The sequence below is a fragment of the Aplysia californica genome, unplaced genomic scaffold (assembly GCF_000002075.1).
Source record: "Aplysia californica isolate F4 #8 unplaced genomic scaffold, AplCal3.0 scaffold00102, whole genome shotgun sequence".
NCBI lineage: Eukaryota > Metazoa > Mollusca > Gastropoda > Aplysiida > Aplysiidae > Aplysia > Aplysia californica.
In genome coordinates, this window is record NW_004797372.1 from 275,389 (window position 1) to 300,331 (window position 24,943).

The 24,943-nt window shown below is 39.1% G+C and overlaps 2 protein-coding genes across 2 annotated transcripts; one reads left to right on the forward strand and one right to left on the reverse strand.

Annotated features, from left to right (window-relative positions):
• Positions 1-1,959: 1,959 nt before the first annotated feature.
• On the reverse strand, positions 1,960-11,886 carry LOC101855552. Its single transcript, XM_005095354.2, has 6 exons — positions 11,713-11,886; positions 10,395-10,516; positions 9,419-9,549; positions 8,669-8,749; positions 3,361-3,523; positions 1,960-2,204 (listed from the first exon to the last, which is right to left on the reverse strand). Exons 1-6 carry the CDS (start codon positions 11,770-11,772, stop codon positions 1,985-1,987), a joined length of 777 nt encoding a protein of 258 aa, XP_005095411.1. The 5' UTR covers positions 11,773-11,886; the 3' UTR covers positions 1,960-1,984.
• Positions 11,887-12,101: 215 nt separating this feature from the next.
• LOC101855779 (dr1-associated corepressor) lies at positions 12,102-24,507 on the forward strand. Its single transcript, XM_005095355.3, has 8 exons — positions 12,102-12,265; positions 13,084-13,156; positions 13,776-13,869; positions 14,862-15,002; positions 15,918-15,993; positions 17,042-17,225; positions 18,931-18,961; positions 19,840-24,507. Exons 1-8 carry the CDS (start codon positions 12,206-12,208, stop codon positions 20,327-20,329), a joined length of 1,149 nt encoding a protein of 382 aa, XP_005095412.1. The 5' UTR covers positions 12,102-12,205; the 3' UTR covers positions 20,330-24,507.
• The last annotated feature ends 436 nt before the right edge of the window (positions 24,508-24,943 follow it).

The window sequence follows — 24,943 nt, forward strand, 5'->3', positions numbered from 1 at the left end:
AACTAAAACTTTCCCTGTTTCTGTCTGTTCTACCTTTTCTTTGCACTAAACTACCATTATTGGGTCATTGTGCTTCGTTTTACTCAAACAAACAAACAAAGGAACTTTACTCTTGTCTCCTCACAATGCCTCCAGCCTCGTGCTGTTATTTACCGTACCTTTTACTTTGTCCGAATGATTGTGGTAGGGCTAACAGAACACACAGATATGAGTGGTTGGAGGGTGCCACTGGTTGGTCCTACTTCTTTTCTTTCCCTATTGTTCCTGCCTCTCTGCTTTTTTCCAGCTTTACGATTACTGTTCTGTGGCTTTTCTTTTTGCTTAAAAAATCCCATCCCAAAACCCAATAGATTACTACTTATTGCTGTGTGTCAAGGATCCTTTGGCATCTCATACAATGACCACGTCACAAATGAGGAAGAGCGCAGTAGAGAGAAACAACACATGAGTCACTATTTAGACTTGCTGTCTAGTGTGAAGGGAAGAAAAACAAATTGGTATGGTCATGTAACAAGATCGTGTGGCCTATCTAAGACCATTCTTCAAGGAATTGCAGGGGGGGGGGGGGGGGGGTGGAGAAGGAGAGGAAGGCAAAGAAAGAGTTAGACCGATACAATTGCAGAATGGACAGGGAAATCCTTCGCCCAAACTCAGGCGCTCGCAAAAGATTGAGAAAAGTGGCGACACCTGACAAGGCTCTCTATCATACAGAGCCCCTATGACCCTCGTGGATTACGGTATCCAGTAATCAGTAAGTATAGGAGACTGGCATCTGTGGTGTAGTGGTCAAGTGGTTCTCTGTCGCATGAAGGAGACCTGATGTGAGAGACTATGCTGGGATGTTGTTTCCCTCTCAGCCTAGGTTGGCCCTGACAGTAGGCATGGTTGAGAAGTCGCCTCCTAAATGATCTTGGTTGTGTTGATGGGGGCATAAAAACACCTGCTACATTTTAGTTTTAGTTTTAGTAAGAGTTTTACGGCGCTCGTAACTGCATAAGGTCATATGAGCGCCAGAAGATTAGAGGTGTTACAAGAGAGTAACAAACATAAAAGAGAAGAAGGGGAGATAAGGACGAAAGATGTTTGATAGGAAAGAAGAAGCAAACCACACTAGAGCACCCGCCAACCACCCACTGCTACATTTTAAAAACTCCCAGCAGTTCATGCAGTGCTATATCGTATAAATATATACAATGTAAAAAATATATATACGATGGCCGGTGATGTAGTTTTTCGCCCATAAAATACATTTACTTTTATAAATAATAAAGTTCCATTTGTATATGATATATATATATCTATCTGGAGCAGATAGATTATTGTATGAGGCTTGAGGGTATGGGGGACCCCTGAAACAAATGAAAAAGCCAAAAGAGGCAAAAGGGCTGGGAGTTAATGGATGAGATGCTGACTGGTGTCAGTGGTGTAATGGTGGTAAAGCTTTTTGCTGGTGCATAATGCATCTGGAAGATTGTTCTAGAGTGCAGAAGTCATTTTGCCGAGTATTTCTATCTGTCTGCTGGGATATGGTATCCTTTCAGCCCAGGCTGGCCTTGACAGACCAGGGTAAAAGCAATCTGCTTCTCTACTTTCAAACCATCTAAATTGTGTCAATGAGGGCGTAAATGACTTAACATAAAGAGCTCTATTATATAAGGGATGTTAGAATCTGTTTTGGTAAGAGTTTTGCGGCACTTGCAACAAAAAACAGGTCATATAAGTGCCAAAATTAGAGGTGTGACAAGATTAGAGAGTGACAAACATATATATAAAAAAAGGAGGGGAGATCAGGACGATAGATGTTAAACAGAAAAGAAGAAGCAAGCTACACCAGAGCACCCGACAACCACCTACTGTTAGAATCTGAGGTAGACCAGTAGGCAACACAACTTTACTCAAAATGAAAGAATAAAACACCTACTATTTTTGGAGAAAAAAAAGCAACAAAAAACAGAAACAATTTTATATATATAAAAGGCTAGGCCTACTTGTCATTTATTTTCGTTTTCTTTTTCTTTTTCACTTTTTTCATGGGGCAGACAATAACAAAAGGCGCCATATCTTGTGTGATGTATTCAGCCAAAAGGGCGACAAGTTCCGTCACACTGCGCCTCTCTCTGTAAGCTGACACGACAGCTTCTTTGAGCCCAGGTACGAAGGTGTCGCTCTTGACCCCCACAGCGAGAGGTTGTGGACGTCCGACGCTGAGGAGAAAGCGCAAGATGTGAAGAGGAAATGTGAACTCCGTCAAAACTGAAATCGCTGAAAAAGAAACTTTAACATGATGTCACGGTCAGAGGCTACTGTGTGCACCTAACACTTGAGGAACTGATCGATGATGATGCCATCCGCAGAGAGTTTGAGGAACAGAATGAGAGAAGGGCTTTTTTGAGAGATGAAAGTCTCCTGCCCCTTTACTCGATAACAATCCCAAGTTTTAAGGAACAAAAGGTGCATTACAATACATTTTACGAATTTAGACTGATGTTGCGAATATAAAGTGAATAGCAATACTGCACAAATGGTGCTACATTTTGGTTTTCTGAGTGTTAGTGAGGGTTGCCGGATGAGTGTGACAATCAGGTTGAGCGAGTCAAACTGTATCCGCATTCTTCACTCCAACTTTTCTGACTAATTTTATCTCAACCACTTGGACTTGGACAACTTACACACTCTTCGGCCATTTGAACTTCTACTCAAAACTGAGCACTGGGAAAAATGATAAGGAAATACTTGTGGGTGTTTGGAGGTTGCCACTGTTGTCACTCTTTCTCCTGAGCATTTAATGACCATTATTGCTCCACATGCTTTTCTTTACACAACAAATTATTTTTACCCCCTGGGGCAGTGCCACTGACTGTAGTGTCTTTAGGCCATTCCCAAAGGGGGGACATTTCTCATTCAAGAACAGTAGAATTGTAAATGGGCTGATTCATGTCACGCTCATAACCGTGCCTGATCTACAACAGGGAACTGCTGCTTTTTCTTTCCTAATTCTTACTATTGTCATTTTCCTCTACTTCTTTTGTATGTTTGTCACACTCTTGTGACCTGCTATTTCAGGGGTGCCTTGATAGTTGAAGCAGACCTTGTGCTGTTGAAGCTAGAGAGGTGAGCAGAATAAGTCTGATTCCCTGTAAAGACTACTCTGTTGACACCCACCCCTTGGCGCTCATATGACCTTATGCAGTTGCGAGCGCCGTAAACCCCTCTACTATAAAAAAAATAAACAAAACAATTTATGGCCATTATTGTTTTGAAGTGCTTCTCTATACTCAAAGATTGATTGTTATTGTGTCAATGTGTTTCCCTTTACTAAAAAAATGCAGAAGAAAAAAATAAAAAGAGGAAAAGACTCACTGTACACAGGGCCACAAAGATGTAGCCTTGATCATCACTTGAATGTGCACGTGCTGACACAGGACTGTGAACCCCAGAAGTTCAAGGACGTTCTCTCCCTGACGCTCAAGAGAGTAGGTCACGTTACTGACGGTGCTGGACTCGGGAGTTGTTGAGCTTTTATCTGTGGACGACATGAAGGTTGAGCAGCAAGTTAAAATAAATGAGATTTAAGTTAGCTCAAAGAAGAAACATTAAAAGAACAAAATGCAAAAGATGTTTCAATACCATACAGTGGAATCCACTTATAACGAGTCCTGAAATAACGAGAAGTCTGTTATAAAGACACTATTCTAAAACCCCGTTTTTTCCCCTTCTTTATCTTTGTAAATAAAATACTGCTATTTAACGCAATTAGACAAACATGTGAGTTGGTTATAGCGGAATATTGATGTTGCTGTGCACAGCAAAACCTCGCCAGTTGTTGGTGATCTTGCAAAACAAAGAATGGGAAAGCCCACGTGTGCTAACAATGAAGGCGGAGCGAATGAATGGGGAGGATGTGGTATGCACAGACAAGCAGAACTCATCGCGTGATAGGCCAGCCTAGTCTAGATTATTTAGGCCTATCACGCCTCTCACTTCTCCGATGCGGAGATGGAGAGGTCACAACGATGTGACTGTGATGGATGGAGCGAATGTGTGGCATGCACAGGAAGACGGAACGCACCACAGGGTGTGGTGGGGTGGGGGGACAACACAGCGGACGAGTTAGCCTAGAGAACTTTATTTCTGATCGCCGACACTGAGCTGTCAACATCGCTAGCGCTAGAGAAAGAAACCTTATTCGATTTTTGATCAAATAAGACCTAGAGATCATGTTGAACCAAATCATCATCAGGGGAGATTACAAAAAGAAATGAACAGACAACCAGACTCATAGATTCGGCCTACTGCACGTTTTCCCTTAAATTTATTACTGGATTCCTAATAACGAGAATCCCGCTATAACGGATGTTTTGCACTGGTCCCCTCCCTCTCGTTACAACTACAACAGGATTCCACTGTATTACATTTCTGAATAGTACAAACGTTCCCCACTGATACTCTGTCTAAGAAGGTGAATATATTATGCTGTGACAAAAATCTAAATCTGAACCAACATGGAGCTCCTAAGGAACCGTAACATGTTGCTCAAGGGTCAAATTACAAAAGGGCTATTATGATCACAGAAGCAGGTTAATTTGTAAAAAAAATTGAGGCTTTATTTCACTAGACAGGAATAATGTTTTATATATATATATATATATATATATATATATATATATATATATATATATATATATATATATATATATATATATATATATATATAGGGTGACCTTATTTAGGCCACACTGTGGCCTAAATAAGCTAAACCCCCCTCCCTTACCTTATTTAGGCCACACTGAGGCCCAAATAAGCTAAACCCCCCTCCCTTATCTTATTTAGGCCACATCATATGGTAGGTTTCTTGAACTAACCATGGATTCGGAAGGTCGAGATTCTAATTCTACTGATCTTTTTATTTAGTGCGGTGGATTATTTCAAAATAGAGGATGATACTAAATGATAAGTGGACCAAGAGTAAGAGTTGTGTGTCTGTGTGTGTGAGTATGTGTTTGTTTTGTGTGTGGTTGTGGTGAGAGAGAGAGAGATCTAGAGAGACAGAGTAAATGCAATAGTGTGTTTGTATGTGTGTAGGTGTGTAATGTGTGAATGTTATTGTGTACATGAGTGTCTATCTCAGTTGTACGGTCCAAATGTACATTATTTTGTTGAGAATTTTACATAGAACTCAACTACAAAGCACCTTTATACAAATTCACAGAAATATTCTTTTTGTGCTTATTGAGGTGCAGTACATGGTGATTTTACCTGCAAGGATTTAATTGGACAAAATGGGCAATATCTTTATAATGCTAATACTAATGGTCATATTTAGACAAATCCTATATCATTCTCTTTTTTTCTTAACAGCTCATGGTTATTAAAGAGTAAGCAAACTAGATCAAGGTAGTAATTTCGGATTCCTAATATTATGGGCATTCTTTAAAATTGTTAACTTTTTAGCGCTTTTCTCAACATAAAACGGATTGGGTTAAAAAACAACAACAACAATGACCTTATCTTTCTTTTTCAAGGTATTGTGCATACATCTGTGTGAAACTATTATATTCTATGCTTTCAAGTACATGAAAAAAGCTAATAAAGTCAAGTAAAATGTTCTTCAGAGACATAGATCTAGTAGTAGGCCCACTGGAACATTTTATAAACCGTGAAAAGATTACCAGAAAATAACAAAATTATCTTATGATCTTCACTTGCACTTGCATTTTTTTGTACAAATTATAGTCTACCTCATTATCTTTTTTTCCCCACATTTTTCTTCACTATTCATGACAACTGGCATGTTTTTCAGTTATTATCAAGGAAGTGGATAGGCGGACCACGGGGTCTATCTAGCCCCAAAAGGATAGGTGGACCCCGGGGTCTACATAACAAAATGCTGTTTTAGGATGTGAACCCCGGAGTCAGCGGAGTGAAATAAGTAGATCTAGGTTTAACTAAGGATCGGTGGACCCCGGCGTCAACATAGTGAAATAAGTAGATCTCAGTCTATTTTATAATAGGACTGGCGGAGCCCGTGGTCAACGTAGTGAAATTATAAGTAGATCTAGGTTTAATAAGGATTGGTGGACCCCGGGTCAACGTAGTGAAATAAGTACACGTAGATCTAGGTTTAATTTTAAAGATTGGTGGACCCTAGAGTCAACGTAGTGAAATAGGTAGGTTTAAGGTGGACCCCAGGGTCTACCTAACGAAATACTAGTTAGGTTTTAGAATAGGTGGACCATGCAGTCACCGTAGTAAAATAAGTAGGTTTAATCACGGTGTCCCGGGGGTCCACCAATCCTTAATTAAACCTTCTTATTCTTCTACGGCTATGGTGTCTCCGGGGTCCACCAATCCTTTTAAAATTAAACCTACTTATTTCACTACGATGACCCCGGGGTCCAACGATCTTTAAAGAAACCTAGAGAATCTACTTATTTCACTACGGTGACCCCGGGGTCCACCTGTCCTAAAACCTAGTATTTTGCTAGATAGACCCCGAGCCCCGGGGTCCACCTTAAACCTGCTTATTTATCACTACGTTGACCCCGGGGTCCACCAATCCTTACTTAAACCAAACCTTATTTCACTACGGTGACTCCGGTATTCACACCCTAAAACCTAGTATTCCGCTATGCAGACCCCGGAGTCCACCTATCCTCTGCAGGACTATACTATTATCAATTTGCAATTTTCATTGATTAGCATATTTAAAAAAAAAATTGAATCAGAGACTCACTGTCTAAAAAGTCCACTGTTAATGCTATTCTTATCAAAGAAAAGGCACAATTTGACTTTATGACATGTTAAAAAAAAAAGAGTTTTAAAAATATCCAGAAAATAAAATAAAATGATTATATAGATCTAGATCTAAACGTATTTTATTATGTATATATATATACTTAAAAGTAAAAGACTGAGCAGAGGCTTACAATGCAAATTCTGTGCTCTACAAGTAGATTAGTAGAGAAAGTCTTAAGTTTGCGCAAAACAGATTTTAGAAAAAAAAGTTGGATCTAATTATTCTAATAATAGTAAAAGTGATTGTTATGGTGAGATTTGTTATTATTAACTCTAGAAATACAGATAGTTGCTGAATCTAAAATTAACTAGAACTGTACAATTCGTTTTATTTCAATTCCAAAGCCCAAAGGCATAGCAATGAGTTAGATCTAGATCTAGCAGTTGTAGGCTCTCTGGCTGCTTCTAGAATAGGCCTGCTACTACTGATTCTAGACAGGGAATCTAGATCTAGCTATCACCTGCACTATTAAAGTCAAATATATGGTAAAATAAAAACAAAACTGTGAATCCCTTTATCAGTCAGTACATCCCAATTGCCATAGTCGCACGTATTAATAATTATACCGAAGCAACACGTTATCACAGTGTTCAGGGGAGAGTGGGGTGCCCGGGTCGCTGATCAGTCGATTCGGTGGTTTGGCTTTTGTAGATCTATGCATTCATTTATTATTTTTTTTGCGGAAAGCCCTATTACTAGATCTATTAGTGTTGTGAAAACTTTAACCTCTACAGCTAAGGCGTCAAAGGATGTTGGAAAATAATAATACGTCCTGAAGTTTCATAACTTATACAGAATAACACAGCCAGTAGTTTTTATTTCATCGAGTTTTAAAAATGGCCTTGTAACTTGTTAGTTTTCAGAAGCAAATTTTAATAGTTCCAGTTCTACCGAATCGATTTTCACGCAAATTCAACCATTTTGATGACCTTTCTTTTCCTTTTAAAAAGATGTAGGCCTGTCGGATGTGGCAGTGCGATTAACACTAAGTTGTTTAGACCCATCAAAACACGAGGCTTCGTGGCCGATCACAAAGGTCTACGGGGCTCATCGAGGCCGATTCGCCCTGCCGCGTGCACGTTCACTAAACTGCCTACTAGATAGAATCTACTACCAAAGATTCTCTACACGATCTTTGCTACTACTACTACTAGATCTACATGTACTACTACGAGACTGTACGAGGGATGTACTAGTACGAGACAGTACGAGAGAGTGCCACCCAGCCAAAGATAGTGTAACTTTGACTCAGCCACGTTGTGTACACACTTTTTATACCCCAAATTTGACCCGGAAGTCCATTCGGAGGATTTGACCTTTTCACTTGACCAAAGTGTGCCAAAATGGTAGCCTAGATTTTGTCCCTCCATAAAGGAAAAATCTGGCCCTCATTCAAACTTTTGGGGTTGAGCAAAATTTTGCGTATCATGCTTTGTTCTTACAATATCATTATGATATATATATATATATATATATATATATATATATATATATATATATATATATATATATATATATAAGTTGTACACTGAGACAAAACTGTACTAAATGAGAAGGGTGCACCATTATGAAAGTGGAACGAACTCAGTTGCCTGAAAAGGGTGTCCCCCGGTAGTTTGAGCATGTGTGGCCTAAATAAGCTAAACCCCCCTCCCTTACCTTATTTAGGCCACACTGAGGCCCAAATAAGCTAAACCCCCCTCCCTTACCTTATTTAGGCCATATGTGGCCTAAATAAGCACTCCCATATATATATATATATATATATATATATATATATATATATATATATATATATATATATATATATATATATATATACCATGATCCCAGACCTACTGCCCACACCCCAGGACAATGTCCAGCACCTACCTGTCTCTGAATGGGCTGCTCTCAGTTGTCTTAGGCTTTCTGACCACATTTTTAACGTGGAGTAACTTGCTGGTAGACAATCTGAAATACAGTACCGTACATGAATATATATTACAATGATAATTAGTCCCTACACAGATCAGAAAGGCTAAAGAGACAGAGGTAAACCACAAATCACCTACTTAGAGTCAGAGAACGTGAACAGATGGTTGATGGGGAGAGAATATTAGACACAATACAGGATTTTATATTTTGCATCCAAGTTGCGAACCAAGACTGCTGATACTTGTATCACATCTGGCAGTTGAGGGGGATAGCAGTCAATAATAGATACAACATATCTTTGACTAAACCGACTTGAGTTTGAGACAAGTGAGTCAAAAAAAGTCTCAACCATATCTGGGAATAAAATCATGACTTGCCTCAAATTGTGTTTAAATGCCTCTTCATGGAGGAAAATCTGATCAACCCCCTGCATAATCCAACTGGACTTGATTAGCAGTGTATATTAGGCATTACGAATCTATTTGCTTTGACTTTGACAATATTCCTACATTATAATAATAACAACAAAAAGCATTTATGCTGCGCATTTCCATTTTCTAAAAAATGCTCAATGCGCATTGGAGTCTGTCACATGCAAAAATATATTTGAAAATAAATTTCAGCCTAAAGGCAAAATCTTAATAACCACAAAATCATTTCTGCAAAATACTCCAGAGTGCTTCAAACTCAATAAAAACGCCTCACCAGTGAGAAGATCATTTTGTTCTTGAACAAATTGATTTTCCATCTTTCGTCTCTCGTATTCCTTTTGTTTGTCCTTGATCTTCAGCTCGATGTGGTGGATCTCCTTTACCAGAGGCAGGATGTACCTGTAGCTGATCAAGACAAGCATTTGGATTGATCATTATACAAAAATGGAAATCAGTCATATCTACTTTTAAAATTTGAAAAATCCTTTGTCCCTATCACCTTTCTTAAAATTAGAAAATTGAGATACAAAGACTTGAAAAGGTGTAGTTATTAAAAATATACAAACCTTCAGCATCTCCTTCTGTGCACGTTGGAATATGCGTTGACGTTACCTTTACCGTCCAGTAACAACTTTTACCATTTATGACTAACACTTTTCAATGTAATCTCACGCATTGGTCGTCTGTTTTATCCTTCGTCTTTTTTTCCCCACTTTCAGAATCTAAAAGAGCCACCAGGAACAATACACACGCTTAGTCATAATATGACGATTTTTTACTATACCGTTCAGATGTACAAACACATATATGACTAACACCAATAGTTTCCTCTCATCTGTTTCTGAATATTAACGCACATTAGTGCAGTGAGTCGGTATTTCTGGGTTTTTTCACCACTCATTCAATGCCTTTGCAGTCATACCCCTGATCGGAGAATTCTTTACAAAACTGTGGTGTTTTGTTCTATTATCAGCGAAAGCCCCCCCACCCCCTTTTCCAAAGACAGACATAAAATATTATGGTTGCATCCCTTCCACCTTCAACAGGTTCACACAAACCCATGCTATGTGTAAACGCATGCCGAGCAGACCCCTTGATGAGCACTGTGCATTTAGGAGGAGAGTACTGTATTAGATTAACGCACATACACATAACATATGTTCAATAAGAACTGTAAAATGGCTGCCACATTCAAATGAAACAAATCCTGTTGATATGTCAAATCTTAAAAAGCCAAAGAAACCACTTACTGTTTCAATATAGCACCTGATGGCTGAATAGGTTCTTTGATCTGAAGTCTCTCAACAAGCTCTCCATGTTCTTGTGTAAAGTTTGACAATGATTCATCTGCTTCATTTTGATCAACTTTTATCTGTGAAATAATCACAATGTAATTATTAATTAATAGGCTAATATGGTGGCGTATCGAACAGAAATTTTCAGGATTGCTGATTTTCAGTTTAAGAGAGGTTGGGCATACAGAAGAGGGATGAACAGAATTTGGAAGTGAGAGAGACAAGAGAGTGGTGTTTGGGGGGGGGGGGGGGGGGGAGATGCAAGTGTCCACAGATTGCAAAACTGACACGAGTTAGCTCTCTCACTGCATTCCTAAGTACGAGTTAGCTACACTACAACTATCACTATTGATATTTTTGTTTATTCCCACATGTACAAAAGTGAAAATGTACGTTGTAAACAGGCTGTCATTTAACCCATATCCGTACGTCGTGTTTTACTAATCGTATCCATACGACGAGGGGAGCTCTGTGCCACCACTTTCCAAAGAGGAAATTAAATCTATTAAATCCTTTCCGTACGCTTTGCATAGCAGTCAGTCAAAATGATTTTTTGAGAAATACTGAAAGTATCACAAAGAGATCTTCGTATGAGAAGTATTCTAAAATGTGAAGAATACAAATACAACCCTGAGGGTACACAATAACGACAATGCACCCCGAGGTGTAGGCCTACGGATAGGGTTAAAAAATCCCTAGAGCCTGGATCAAGAAATAGAAAAGAAAACTGAAACATTAGGTTAATATTGACGCAGAATCTAGGGCAATTGTTAAGATTCCCGCATTTAAATTCCGATGTGTGTTTTTCATAGCCTGAGTGCCTCAGGCATGTTTTGCTTTGGTCCCTAGCCCTAACCCTGACCCTAAATCTAGATCTAACCCTAACCCTGAAAAACGCATATCGGAATTAAACGCGGTCTTAACAATCGCCGAATCTAGTTTAGTGAAAAGTGTTACAACAATGAATGGGTGCATCATATGTAATTTTTTGAAAGAATGACAGTGAGCATTTTTTTAAACTTCGAAATAGATCAACGGTAACATGTAACTACAATCCATCAATGATTCCATTTGATATTGTATCAAATAGATCTAGATCTAGATCTAGAAAAACTAGGTCTTGATCTACTATAGATCGCTACACCGGCACTGGCACCTGCCGTATCGCCGTTCTTCATCTTCATCACAAAAACTCACACTTGAGACTCGAGAGTCAAGAGTTCAAGTAGGAACCCCCAACAATTCATCAGTTAGCCAAAGTAATTAGATCTACCTTAACAAGACGAGCTTGCAGTTGTGACAGCACTTCACCACAATCTTGTGGTGTTTCCATTGTTCATGTAGCATAGATGTTCTGAATTCAGTTTGTAAAATTCTGCAGGAAATATCCAGCAGTCGCTCGCACTCGCCGACTTGTTGACGTTATGGGACTGAAAGTGATTTCTTACCAAGAAAAGCTTGCAAAGAGAAAACATGATTCTATTGCTGGTATAGGAAGAGAAAATTAAAAAAAAAAAAATTATAATCCCAATTTACTTTTGTATCTTTGTATGTATTTCAAACAGAACTTATTATATATCTTCTGTTTTCAAAATAATGAACATTTGAATTTTATGTCTTATCTTTTCAGAGAACAGTGTATTGTCATCCGTATCTAAACCATGTTTTAACGGTAGTCACAATACACTTCCGGATATTACCTCCTGGACAGTTTGCTCCCGGTTTGAGAACAGCAGTAACTGTTGTTGTTCAGTTTGTAAATAAACATGCCCAAATCGCCTTCCAAAACTTCCAAGAAAAAGAAATATAATGCACGTTTTCCGCCTGTAAGCATACAAACAGAAGATGTATTTGAATGTATTTTAGCTTTGATGTTTGATTTTTATGTTCAGTTTGTCACAGACGTAGATTAGAGTGACTGTTGTGAATCGAGTGAGAGTGAGTGTATCATATATTGAATATTGAAATTGAATTATATTGGATTGTCAATATCGATGTCAGTGTATCACCCATGCCAGTGCTGTGGTCACCTGTTTCACTTTATCAGTTCAATTCGAAATTAATAATCTATACAAATTTGATAAGCCTCTAAAATACAACAATATGGGATATTTTTTTTCATATATTCTCAATTGTTGACATGTGTTATTTATCACATCATATCTCAGCCTTGCCCTTGTCACGCCTTGTGCCTTGCCCTCATCTGTCACTTACTTCTGTTGGTCAGTGACTGGCTTTTTTATATTGTAGAAACTTCTCAAGTTCATAGACTATCTGTATGCTAGAAAAGTAACTTCTAAATGGTGCTTGGAGAAACTTATAAAGAACATTTTGAGTGAACATGACGTAGAGGCTACTAGACTAGTACTAGACCTTTTAAAAATCTATTTTAATAATAGATTGCTTTGTCGTTTCACTTTTAAGCCAATGATAACGTGACAGAATATTATACAGCAAGAAATATACTTGCCAATTTCGGTAAGCCCTGGTTTTCATGTTCAGAGTGTATGTATGTTCAAAGAAATGTTCCTTTCTTTTAAAATTTTAGATTAGCTATAAGATTTTCTGACAATGCACTTTATTTTATGGTTGCTGAGCTACACATTTTATTATATATATATTCTGTTGGTTTTCTTTTACTCAGGCAAGGATCAAGAAAATCATGCAGACGGATGAAGAAGTTGGAAAAGTGGCTGCTGCCGTACCGGTCATCATTTGTATCCTTTGACCTGTAGGAGAGTGGAGTGTTTTTGTCGTGCTTTTTGTCAATTAATCTTTATTGCTAGACATTGGAACCTGTCTGAGTACACTACGACAGCCAACCATTTTTGAGGAGAAAAGAGCACGTCCTAGGCAGGACTGATTAAAATGACGGAAGAAAGCAAAGCATTCCCTTCTAAGGCCCTAAGCAGAGGCGGTCTCAGGCTCAAGACTGCCATTAGGCTCGTTAAACTGTCAGGATTTTTTTGCTTTAGGAGGGAGGTTAGAAAGGGAGGTTTGGTGGCTGCTGTGATTATTTAATTTGATTCTTATACTATTATGATGTGAAATTTTATCATCGCTATGCAGAAGAAAATGACACAATTTCTCGCAATGTTACTTTTGCTGGTGTGATGTTAATTGTACATTTTATGAAAATATCACTAATTACTTGCCTAGTCATGACCTTGAAGATGAAAGAAGTAATTGTTGATTCTTGACTCCAGTGACTTGTTTAGAGGTGCCAGGTGCTGGCAACTTAGGCTCATTAGAGAGCATCAAGTGGGCTCCAGTTTTATCTGGTTAGATTAGTTTCATCAGTTTTTTGTTGCGTTGAACCCTTAACTCTGCCACCAGCTCGAGCCCTAGAGCTCTTCATTGAGTCTTTAATTACAGAAACTTCCCAGACGACTATTGCTAAAAATGCTAAAACTCTCTCAACATCTCACATGTAAGTATGTATGTGTTTGAGGTTTACTTGCTGGATATAATGACACAGTGGAGTCTGTTTAAACTGAAATCTGCGGGATTGCAAGGTTTTCTTCGGTATAGCCATGCTTTTGGTTTGGAGACATTGTTCAAATGGTGAAGGAAAATCGGGAATTCTATTTTTTTTTCGGTTTACTGATGTTTTCAGATGAGCTCCACTGTAGTTGTAAGTTTAAATGTATGGTCCATGGGGACAGTGAGAGCAGTACAGTGGAAGTGAAGTTTGTGCGCCATTTTGTGTTGACCTAAGATTTGACTTGTATGGCACTGATGTTGACTGACTGTGGGTGGTTGGTGGGTGCTCGGTGTGTTTTGCTCCTTCTTTCCTATCAAACATCTATTGTCCTTATCTTTGCTCCTTTTTTATGTTTGTTACTCTCTTGTTACACCCCTAATTTTCAGCACTTGTATGATCTAATTGTCTTGCAAGTGCTGTTAAATGTTAACTAAAACAAATTAGCTAAGCCTTGTGTGCCCCGGTTCTGAGAGCTAAAAGGAACTGTAAACGACTTGTGTTGACTACTAAATTAACGTTGCAGTGTGCATTTGATGTTCAGAAGAGTTAAGGTACCGTAGTTTATGATCAGGTATGCGCTTGGGCCGATAGGCTTGACTATTTCACAAGTTGGAAGCTACTCTTTCTAGGCAGACGATTGATTGTTGATTGTTGCAACAGATAAATACTTTGATCTTCTGTTTACCATTGATTTAAATTTGCCTGTTTGGTTTCTATTTTACTTCCAAGACAACAACTAATCATTATGATGTTCTTGCCAATCTTATACTTGTCTGATTCAGACGGTCGTCTGAGATGGAGCCCTTCAGCCTGATTGCCAATATTATCAGTTGGCTATTCTTCAACTCAGTTGGACTTGGGAATGGATTGGGGGGGGGGGGGGGGGAGGAGAGGGCGTGCCGAGCCATTTCTATTTTTTGTTTGTTTTATTTTTACAGAAAGCAGACAATTGAATCAAAGAAACAGTTTGATTTCCTGCGAGACTTGGTGTCCAACCTGCCAGATCATCAAAACGAGGAGAACAATGGAGAAGGTGTTCACACCGAGGCAGATGTCGTGGTGAAGAAAGGCCGGGGCAGGTATGCTTTGTTTCGAGAGGTTAAAGACTGTGGTTTTGCTTGCTCTGACATTTTTACACAGTCGGCAAGCTGTTCAATTGTTCCAAGCCAAAAAAGTAATATTTATCAGGAGAGAGAAAAAACCAAAACAATTTTATTCTTTTAAAAACTACCTAAATTATGTATCCTTTGTTGATTTTTCCAATAATAAAATTCAACTTTCAACAAAATTTCTTGAGCTCATGCAACTGATACCACAAAGAAAGAAAGTGTGATTTTTTTAAAATTCTCAATTTTGGGCATAGTACGTCTGAACAGCTGGATGACAATATATGTCTTTTTGATAGTATTACTTCTTCTTTACTAATCTTGTAGGGCTTATTGTTAGTAAATATTACAAACTTGGTGCTCCTTTCCCTCTCCCAATTCCTGTGTACATCATCCGTTAATTCTGGTCATAACTGAGCCAGTGTGCTTGCAAGTGGTTGGAGGACACCGCTGGTAGGTTCTACTTTTTCATTATTCCTCTTTCCCTCTTTCGTTTCTGTCTGCCTTTTCTTACTCTTTTCCTGTGCTACATGACCATTACTTTGTCACTTTTCTTCTCTGTATTGTAACATGTAACATCGACACTTCTCTTTGGGTAAAAAAGATTTTGAATTTTAAAATAAAATTTGTCTTATATTTTGGTAAAAACGGGAGTGGGTGGGTCGAGGATGCCATTGGTAGGTCCTTTTTCTTTACTTTCCGTCCGTTGTTTTTGTCTGTCTCATTATCCCAGCACTAAATGACCATTGTTGTGTCGATGTGCTTCTCTTTACTCAAACAAACAATACAAACTCTATGGGATCCTACTGAGATATGTAGTCTGAATGCTAAAAGTAAGATCCAGTTGAGATTTTGGATTACTACAGTCTTATGTGTGGATTTTTTCAGACCCAGAAAGACCAAAGATCCCAACGATAGTAAGAGAGTGAAGGGAGAATCTTCCAAGGCTTCCACAGACAGCTCGGTGGGTGTTTGTGTTATCTCTTGTCTGACTGTCTGTGTGATTTCTCATAGGGCTGTCTGGTTAGTTCTTATTGCACCGTCTGTGTGACCTCTCATAGGGTCAGCTGTGTTTGACATCTTATAATAAAATATGCAGCCTTTTATATTATGCGGCTTCTAAGAAGGGTGTCTATTTGCAACTTCTTCCGGTGTTGTCTATGGGTGACCTCTAATTGGGTAATGTCTGTAGGACCTTGCGTAGTGCTGTTTTCATGTGGGTTTTTATAGCACTGTCAGTGGGGATGCTGGTTACTGAACGATGTTTAATAGAATGTTTGAACTAAATGGGATGAGGAAGTACATAGTTTGAGATAAGGAATGAAGAAAAATTGAAGGTGTTGGTGTAGCGTAGTTTTATCTACACCTTCTGTTGCTTTATAAAAATGTTTGTGTCAAAGAAAAACAGAATTAGTACTGTGCTGTCATATTGTAATTGATCTTAGTGGAGCCAAATGTTTTTGTTGAAGGGAAAGGTTGTAAACTGTTCAATGTGTTTTGGTCCTATTACCTTGCCTTGCAGAGCATGATTAGAACTTTTTAAAGATCACTGAGGGAGTAAGCCATGACTTTCATAATGATTTCTGAAGCTGTCTGTTTTTACATGGAGATGCGTTACAGCTCACACACATATAAATCTTTTCTCGGGGGCTTGTGGTCCTGACAGGGTCTGTATTTCTGTCTGTCGTTTTTACCCTTCCTAGCACTAAATAACCATTATTGTGTCGCTGTGCTTACCATTATTGTGTCAATGTGCTTCTCTTTACTCAAACAAAACAAAAAAGATACAAAAACACTTTTGAGGGTGGTTGTCGGGCACCCTGGTGTGGTTTGCTCCTTTTTTCGTTTCAAACATCTATCATTGTTATCTCTCTTTCTTTTCTATGTACGTTACTCTCTAGTAACCTGTTTGATCTTCAGCTCTTGTATGACCTATTTGTGTTGCAAATGCTGTAAAACTCTTATTAGAACTTTTAAAAAAAAACCCTAAAAGCTTTGATGTTGTCTGACAGGAGGAAGAGGAAGATGAGGACGATGAAGGCACAGAGACAGATGAGGAGACGCACACTGTGCCCTCAGCCAGCGCCTCCGCCTCCTATCTCCCGCCCGCCCCCAGCAAGTCCCTTCAGCAGAACTCCTCCGGTAGCTCACAGGACAGACTGGCAGCTCCCCCTGGCTTGCCGGCACATGTCGCTCGTAAGGAGATGATTGATATATAATTGATGTTGGCAAATAGGATTCTTTTCATATTTAGGTAGTGGGTAGTTGGCGGGGGCTCTGATGTGGTTTGCTCCTTTTTCTTATATATCTATCATCATTATCTCTCTATACTTCTCCTCTTATTATGTTACTCCCTAGTAACACCTCTAATTTTCGGCACTTATTTGACCTAATTGTGTTGTAGTTTCAGTTAGATTCTTTCTACAACTGAAAAAAAAAAAAAGATTGAGGTTGCTTTTTGCTGACATTTAAAAGAATATGTATTTTGGGACATTTGAGCTGCGCCTCTCAATCCAAGACCTGACATTAACATCACACTCTAGACCTAACATTAACATCACACTCTATGGAACATCACAGCAACTGCAGCAAACCTGCACTCATCACTACATGGCATTGGCAAGGTAGGCTTGAGCCCAGCTGTTGCTGGATCGATAAAGACAACAACAACATAAATATTATGCTATATCAGCTTTGTACTGGTGGTTGGAGGGTGCCACTGGTAGGTCCTCCTCCTTTTTTTACCCACTGTTGCTTCAGTCTGTCTGTGTTACTTTCTCCTTGCTATTTTGTTGATGAGGTTCTCTTTACTCAAAGTGACCAAACATCAACTTTGTGATGTAAAAGTCCAGTATCTATCGTCCTTATCTCCCCTACTTCTTTTTTTATGTTTGTTACTCTCTTGTAACTCCTCTAATCTTCTGGCACTCATATGACCTAATGCAGTTGCGAGCGCCGTAAAACTTCTACTTAAACAAACAAACTAAAACAAAAGTCCAGTGTAAGGCAACCACCCGTTGTTGAGGAGGAAAGTGGCCATTTTGGGAGGGAGGAGGTCTTACAGTGTCAATAGAAAGTAAAAAAAAAAAAGAAAAAAAAAAGAAAAAAGAAATACAAGGGGGAAATGGGAAGTGGCCATTTGTACAGGTGTGAATGTCTTCTTGTACAGGTGGGCGGTAGAGCAGGTACAGTTGTATAATCTTTGAGACTCTCCGTGAAGCAAAAGTAGCTCAACTGTCAAGTTATTTAATTGAAAATGATAGAACTGTCTGTTCTTGTTGAAAGAATGATGCATAAGACTTCCAGGAATAACTGTAGTGTTGTTATGACTAAATGTTTTTGCTTTTGTTGGACTATGAGTAATGAATGAAGTGAAGGTGGGTACAGGGATGCCGTTTTTCCCCGTTACTTTGTGTAGAAGAACGGTGATTATTCTAAGTATTTGTTTTCTATTTAACCCCATATTAGATGTACTAGATAACTATCTTTTTGTTTGCAAATGCAACTTGACAAATTTTAAAGTATTTTCACAAAATCCTAGTGGCATCCATGCTGGTATCACTGGTGGCGTTTTTGAATTCGTTACTTCTTCAAAAGCTAAGTCTGAAACAAACATCAGTAATCATTGTTTGCCACTCATTTCGTTGCCCTGAAGCTTTCATTAATAAAACGCCTTTATTTTCCTGGTCTTTTCTCGCCACACATTTCGTGGGTGGTTGGAGGACGTCACTGGTAGGTCCTACTTCTTTACTTTCCCTCTGCTGTTTCTGTCTGTCTTACTTTCCCCCCAGCACTAAATGATCGTTATTTTGTCGATGTGCTTCTCTTTTCTCAAACAGACACACAAACAAGCAAACAATGGCCTCCCATTAATTTTTTTGTCCATATTTTCTATTTTCAGCTCCTGGATTGCTGCCGAACCAGCATGGGGGGTGAGTTGACGCTTTTTTTTTTTTTTCTCATTAAAAAAATGTTTTGGGTTTCGTCCCATGTCCTGATTTTGTTCTAGATATTTGTAAATTTTGTAGAAAATGTATGAACGTGGTAGTAATACCTATAGTTCTACTTCAAGAAGATACAAGAACGGAAAAGGACAGTGTCGTTAGAATGTAGGAAAAAACAACACGCGGTGGAGTGGGAGGTGATCATTTTGTGAGTGATTGTCTTGGACAGGTGGCCATTAGAGCAGGTTTGACTGTATTTAGGATGAAAATATTGTAATTAATTTGGATGGAGGTTGGCTGTAAAGACTCAGTGTTATGTCGCAATAGATGCAAGATACATACTCATGCTTTGACTTACACTTCTATGTTAGATTGACAAGATAAAATTTGTAATATATGTCTCCCTACGAAGCTCATCTAAACACTGCTCAACTTTCAAAGTGACTGATGAAATATTTTCATCCCTTAGAAGGAGATATGACAGTCACTCTTTATCACCCTCTGTGAGCACATGGGGATAGTCAATAAATAATGAATATGTTTCCGTCCTTTATTCACCCTCCATTTTTGGTGTGTAGTCTTATGCTGATAGATGTTAAGTCTAACTTTTAAAATATGATGGAGTCTGCTTAATCTGAAATTTTCCGGAAGACCAGATTTTCTCAGGTTTAGTGGGGTTTTCGCTTTAGAGAGGTTGCTCGAAATATGAGCAAAGAATTGAGGATGTTATTTTCTTTGTCTTTTTATATTGGCTTGACCATGATCGGTTCAAGCGGACTCCACACTGTAGTGTTTGAGCAAATTGTGCATTGTCCAGTGGCGCGAAGTTCCTTGCTTCTGATATCCATGTTGTATTTGTGTGACAGGTGGCCGCCCCAGTTCATGAACCACCCGGCCTTGATGCCACTGCCGCCGCCCCTGCGGTTCGAGCCCATGAACGACCAGCATTCCCCCCAGGCCTTCCACCATCCGGCCGGGCAGCCCCAGCAGCGCCCGCCTGTCCCCCCCCACGTGATGCCGGGCTATCCGGGGGCGGCCGGCTACGCAGCCATGTACCAGAGTCCCCACCCAGCCAGTGCCAGCCACCCGTATCCACTCCCTCCTGCCCCGATGCCGTCGCAGCAGCAGTACGCGCCGTTGTACCAGCCCATGATGCAGCCGCCTCACGCCCTGCCTCCTCACAGTTTACATGAGCCTGCTCACCAACAACAACCGCAGCAGCAGCAGCAGCAGCAGCAGCAGCAGTCGTTACCAAATGTACAGCAAGAACAGCAGCAGCAGCAACAGCCTATGAATTTATCGTACTCCGCACGAGCTCAGAGACATGCCACAGAGGACGACGACTACGACTCATGACGAAAGAAGGGAAGAAACGATTTAATTCAACACTAGATTAATGTTTCTTTTTTCTTGTTTTTTTTTCTTCTGAGTGTGTATGTTTGGTGTGTGGGCTGAACGCCAGAGGAAAGTCCTAGGATTTTAAAAGAATTTACAGTAGACCCGCGTCTAGTGAAACATAACATTTGTTATTGTGTTTTTATTTGTCAATCAAAGCAGAGAGAGTGAGAGAGGCACTAGTATTTGTGTTTGTTGAGGCAGCAGCAGGGAAATGTTTAGTTGTGTACAATACAGTAGTCTAGTATGTTTTGTCCTTTATTTTATGTTACTGAAGATCATAGCATTCCATTTTTTTTATTTTGTATGTTTTATTTCATTTTGTATTCAACATTTTTGCTAGTGTGCTCCTTATTTTCAAAGTCAAGAATGGTTTGTAGGTAGATTCTGTTGTTGGATTTGTTTTTTGACTTGGCTAATCAGAGCTTTCTTTGAGGTCAGCCACTGTGTTAGTTTTCTGGTTTTGCTTCAAGGAGTTTGTCGTGCGTCCTTGTAATAATAATAGAATAGTTCGTCCGTCAATGTCTGACGATGATCAATGCAGTTGCATTCTAAAAGAAAAATGTAAGAGATAAAGATTAAGATGATTTGTGGCTTCAGTAAAAGCCAATGAGATAGATTCTGGCCGAAGAGTTTACCACATTTTGAGAATATGAAGGCTTCATTTCCACTTGTGGGTGCGTGTAGTTTGGGGGGGCTTCTCTCTTGGCTTCTGAATTTCTAATTCGCGAAGCCTCATATGTTTTCTAATTCGTGAAGCCTCATATGTTTTGCTGCCCTCTGGTTTGCTGCTTTCTTACTGGGTCTGTCAGGAGCTAGACTCTTCCATGTCAATGGATTAGTGCATGTTGAAGTCCTTCAGAGACATTTATTTACTGGGTGTCTTTGAAGTGTTTTTTTGTGTGCGTCAGCTGTGCGCTTCCCCGAGAACAGCTGTAAATAGAATACAATAAATGTACTGCCTTTAAAATCAGGCATTCCCAAGAAATGGCAAGCCCAGCGCAGTTGAGTCCTTGGTATTTGCCCTTTTGAGAAGTTTGGTGTGTAGTATTTTGTCCTGCCATTTGATGCTGAAAATCCTTCATAAATAAATGTATAAAGATGAACTTCTGGTTTTAGTTTTGGGGGAACTTCCCCCCCCCCCCCTGTGTGTTTGTACACACTCACATGAATGCAGCACATGTTGCCAGGGTTGCTCTTCCTCTCTCTTTTTAGAGTGAAGACAATTTTGTAGGCCATTTTGTCAGATTGTTCAGAACCTTTTCAATTAGGAAGGGCAATTTTTATCCTCAAAACTCGTCTCTTACTTGAAGGTAGAAATGGGAGGTAGTTTTTTTGACTTCTCCTTGTCTATTTCTGTCATGGCATTTCTGTGGGAGCCACGAGCACCAGGAACAGTTTCTCGGCTTTGCTACAGATGAGAAAATCATTAGAGCTGCAATGTGTATGCAGTAAAAAGAAAGATTTATAGCAGAGAAATTGATGTCTTGTTGGCAATTTTTGTACCTGCAAACACAGCAGGTATTGCTTTCAGTGTCAGCTAAAGATTTGGGTAAATAAAAAGAATGGGATAGGAGAACGGTTGTGGGATGTTGTGCTCTGTCACTGTCCTTTGTACTTTGAGAAATTTGAGCTTTATGAAGTTAACCTTTTTTTTGTCTCTTCTCCTCTCGCATATTGCCTTTGAGGTACTATCTATTATTGCAGATTTTTGTAGTCTCTAAAGTAACTGCGCTCTTGGAAAGGCTAAATGATGTCAATTAAATTATATCATTTTTAAATGTCTTTGGCCAATAGGATATAAGGAATTTTACAGCAGTAATAAAGATACATATATTTTCTAGTTTGTTCCAGAGGACAACAGATTTTCTCAGCCTGAATAGCCAGGTCTAGAAGTTATGTAAACTCAGAAGAAAAAAAAAAATGGAGTTACAAGATGCCAGCATGACGCGCAGGAATGCAGTTGTTTCTGTTTTATTTGTCTATGGAAGATCAAAGATCTTGTTCTGCTGATCGGATTAATTTGAATTTAAGACCTCCTGCCTCCAGGAAGTAATGAAAGTGTTGTAAAAGACTCTTTTGCACGAGCCACAAACTTATTGTTGTCTTATCATAGTTGTTTTTCATTAAGATTTTACCCTTTTTGTAATAAACAATTATTTTCTAGTTTTCCGAAATTGATTTTGAAAATTGTCAATTTATTTACTGATTTTACTTCTAAAGTTAGCGGTAAAACAAGTGTTTTGTGTTACATGTACACTATATACACACGCGCAGTGTTCTTGAGCTGGGCTTTTTTTTCAGTTTGCTGAGGGTGTGGTTGTTCAACTTCCTGCCTTTTGTCTGTGTGTACTTACTCGCTAGAGTTCATTCTTTGACCCGGGCCAAGGGGAAAAACCCCCCAAAAATACAGCAGGAGAGCACTCGGGACTCATGATCTGAGTGTGGCCCGGCCGCCTCAGAGTGTCGGGTAGTTAGGGACGAAACACTTGCTTGAAGGAAGCTCTTCTCTGAAGATCTCCTGCTGTCCGCTTGCCCGACGAGTTTTCTCCCTCTTACTCTATTGCTCTAGTTATTTCCAAAGCATTGGAAGGAGCTGACTTGCTGTTTTTTTCACTCACAGTATAGGGAAGGCTATTCCTCATTTGTACGCAGCCAATTTTGTCATTATTAAAGTTTCCGGCGTCACAAACTTCCTTGTAACTCCGCTCCTGTGTAAACTATTTGCATAAAATAAACACTGAACTGGGTAGAAATTAATGATCCAAGCAATAAATATATCTTTTGATCATAGATAAGATGGATGGGCTGGTGTTTGGTAGAAATGAATGATTCGAGCAATAAAGGTACAGTTTGATGATAGATAAGATGGATGGGCCAGTGTTTGGTAGACTTTTGTTATGGCTGTACTGTAAACAATCGAGTGATGCTGGGGGCAGGCTGAACCGGTGCGCCGTATACTGAAAGTTGATATAATGTATGATGAGGTTGTTCTGGAAAAAAATGGGGAGACTTTAAACTGTTAAGTCAACGCGCTTGGTTTTGTTTTAGTTTTGTTTCTTTTCGTCGGTGAATGAACATATTTCTGTTTTGTTTTCATGTTAGAAAAACAAAAAGTTTTGGTTGTAAAGATTTTGTTATTTGTTTTATGCAGGGTACCCAAAGTTCCGACTCAGAATGACAGCTTTAACTTTAAGATTTTATAACATCTGCCAATTTTCTCAGTGGTAATGCTAGTTTCAGTATTTTACCTAGGACGTAATGTATTTTGTTTTCAACAGCTATTAAGGGCATTATGTTGTTGACTTTGAAAATCTGTTGGTTTCATAAATATTTCAATGTTTCTCGTGCAAATTGATAAAACTTCAAAAATCTTTTCTCTTCTGAATGGTACCGTGGGTAGTGGGGGTCGCGATAGACAAATAAAATGAGAAAAAGGTTTGGTCCTACTTTGTAAGTTCTACCTGCTGTGCTGTTATATATAGATATAACCCTCCAGGCACAACCTTTCATCTCCGCATGTGGGAAGTTGTTTTGTTGTTGTATTGAACCACAGCAAGGTCGGTAAATGTCCTGGGTAGGATGGGGCTCCCTGACTGACCTCTGTCTGGGCATTCAATATATGTGAAGCGTGCTGACAAAACGAAGTAAGTTCTTCTCGGATTTTAGCCCTTTGGCCATAGATACATCAAATTTGTAGATTGAGTGAGTCACACTCGTACTATATAATGACATGGAAAAAAAAAGGCATGGGTTGAAAATCCTCTAATTTGATCCATTTTGCGGCTGATGTCTGCATTCGTGGATTAGATTGCAAGATGCAACTCATTTTGTCAGCGTGCTTCTCATATATATTTGTCCAAAACAGAAAGTTTTTGTATTCTTGGAGACTCTGCACGGGGTTTGGTTTAGGGGTGAGTGATGTGTTATGATGTTAAAACTTCCTCATGCTAGATCCAGGCGTCAACTTCATGGTTTGTGTAATAGGCTGCATTACGATTTACGTGTATTGGGACGAAACACTTTGTACTAAGTAGTAGTTTTGATTGAGAAGTTACGTTATATATATATAATATGTACATTCATTTCTTGTTGATTGTTAATTGAAGCTTGTAAAAGTAAACTGGACTTAAATGTTCTGCCTTGTCTTTGTTTTCTTTTCTTTTTTGTACTGTTGTACATTGTTGTATCACAGTGGGTGGTTGGCGGGTGCTGTGGTGTGGTTTGCTCCTTTTTTCCTATCAAACATCTATCGTCCTTATCTTTCCTCCTTCTTTTTTGTGTATGTTACTCTCTTGTAACACCTCTAATCTTCGGCACGTATATGACCTTATTGTGTTGCAAGTGCCGTAAAACACTTACTAAAAAAACTAAAATAAAAACGTGTGTCACCGTCACTTCTGAACAAACCTAACCTGAGCACATGTCGTGTTGCGATGTGGTGGAATCTGGCGCTCGTCAATTTTTAGGCATGTGGAGTTACAATATATCTAAATCTGTCCCCGTCGTTTTATGCAAGAAAAATTCTGAAATTATGCAAACTGAGCTAAAAAATATGTGACATTATCATCATTA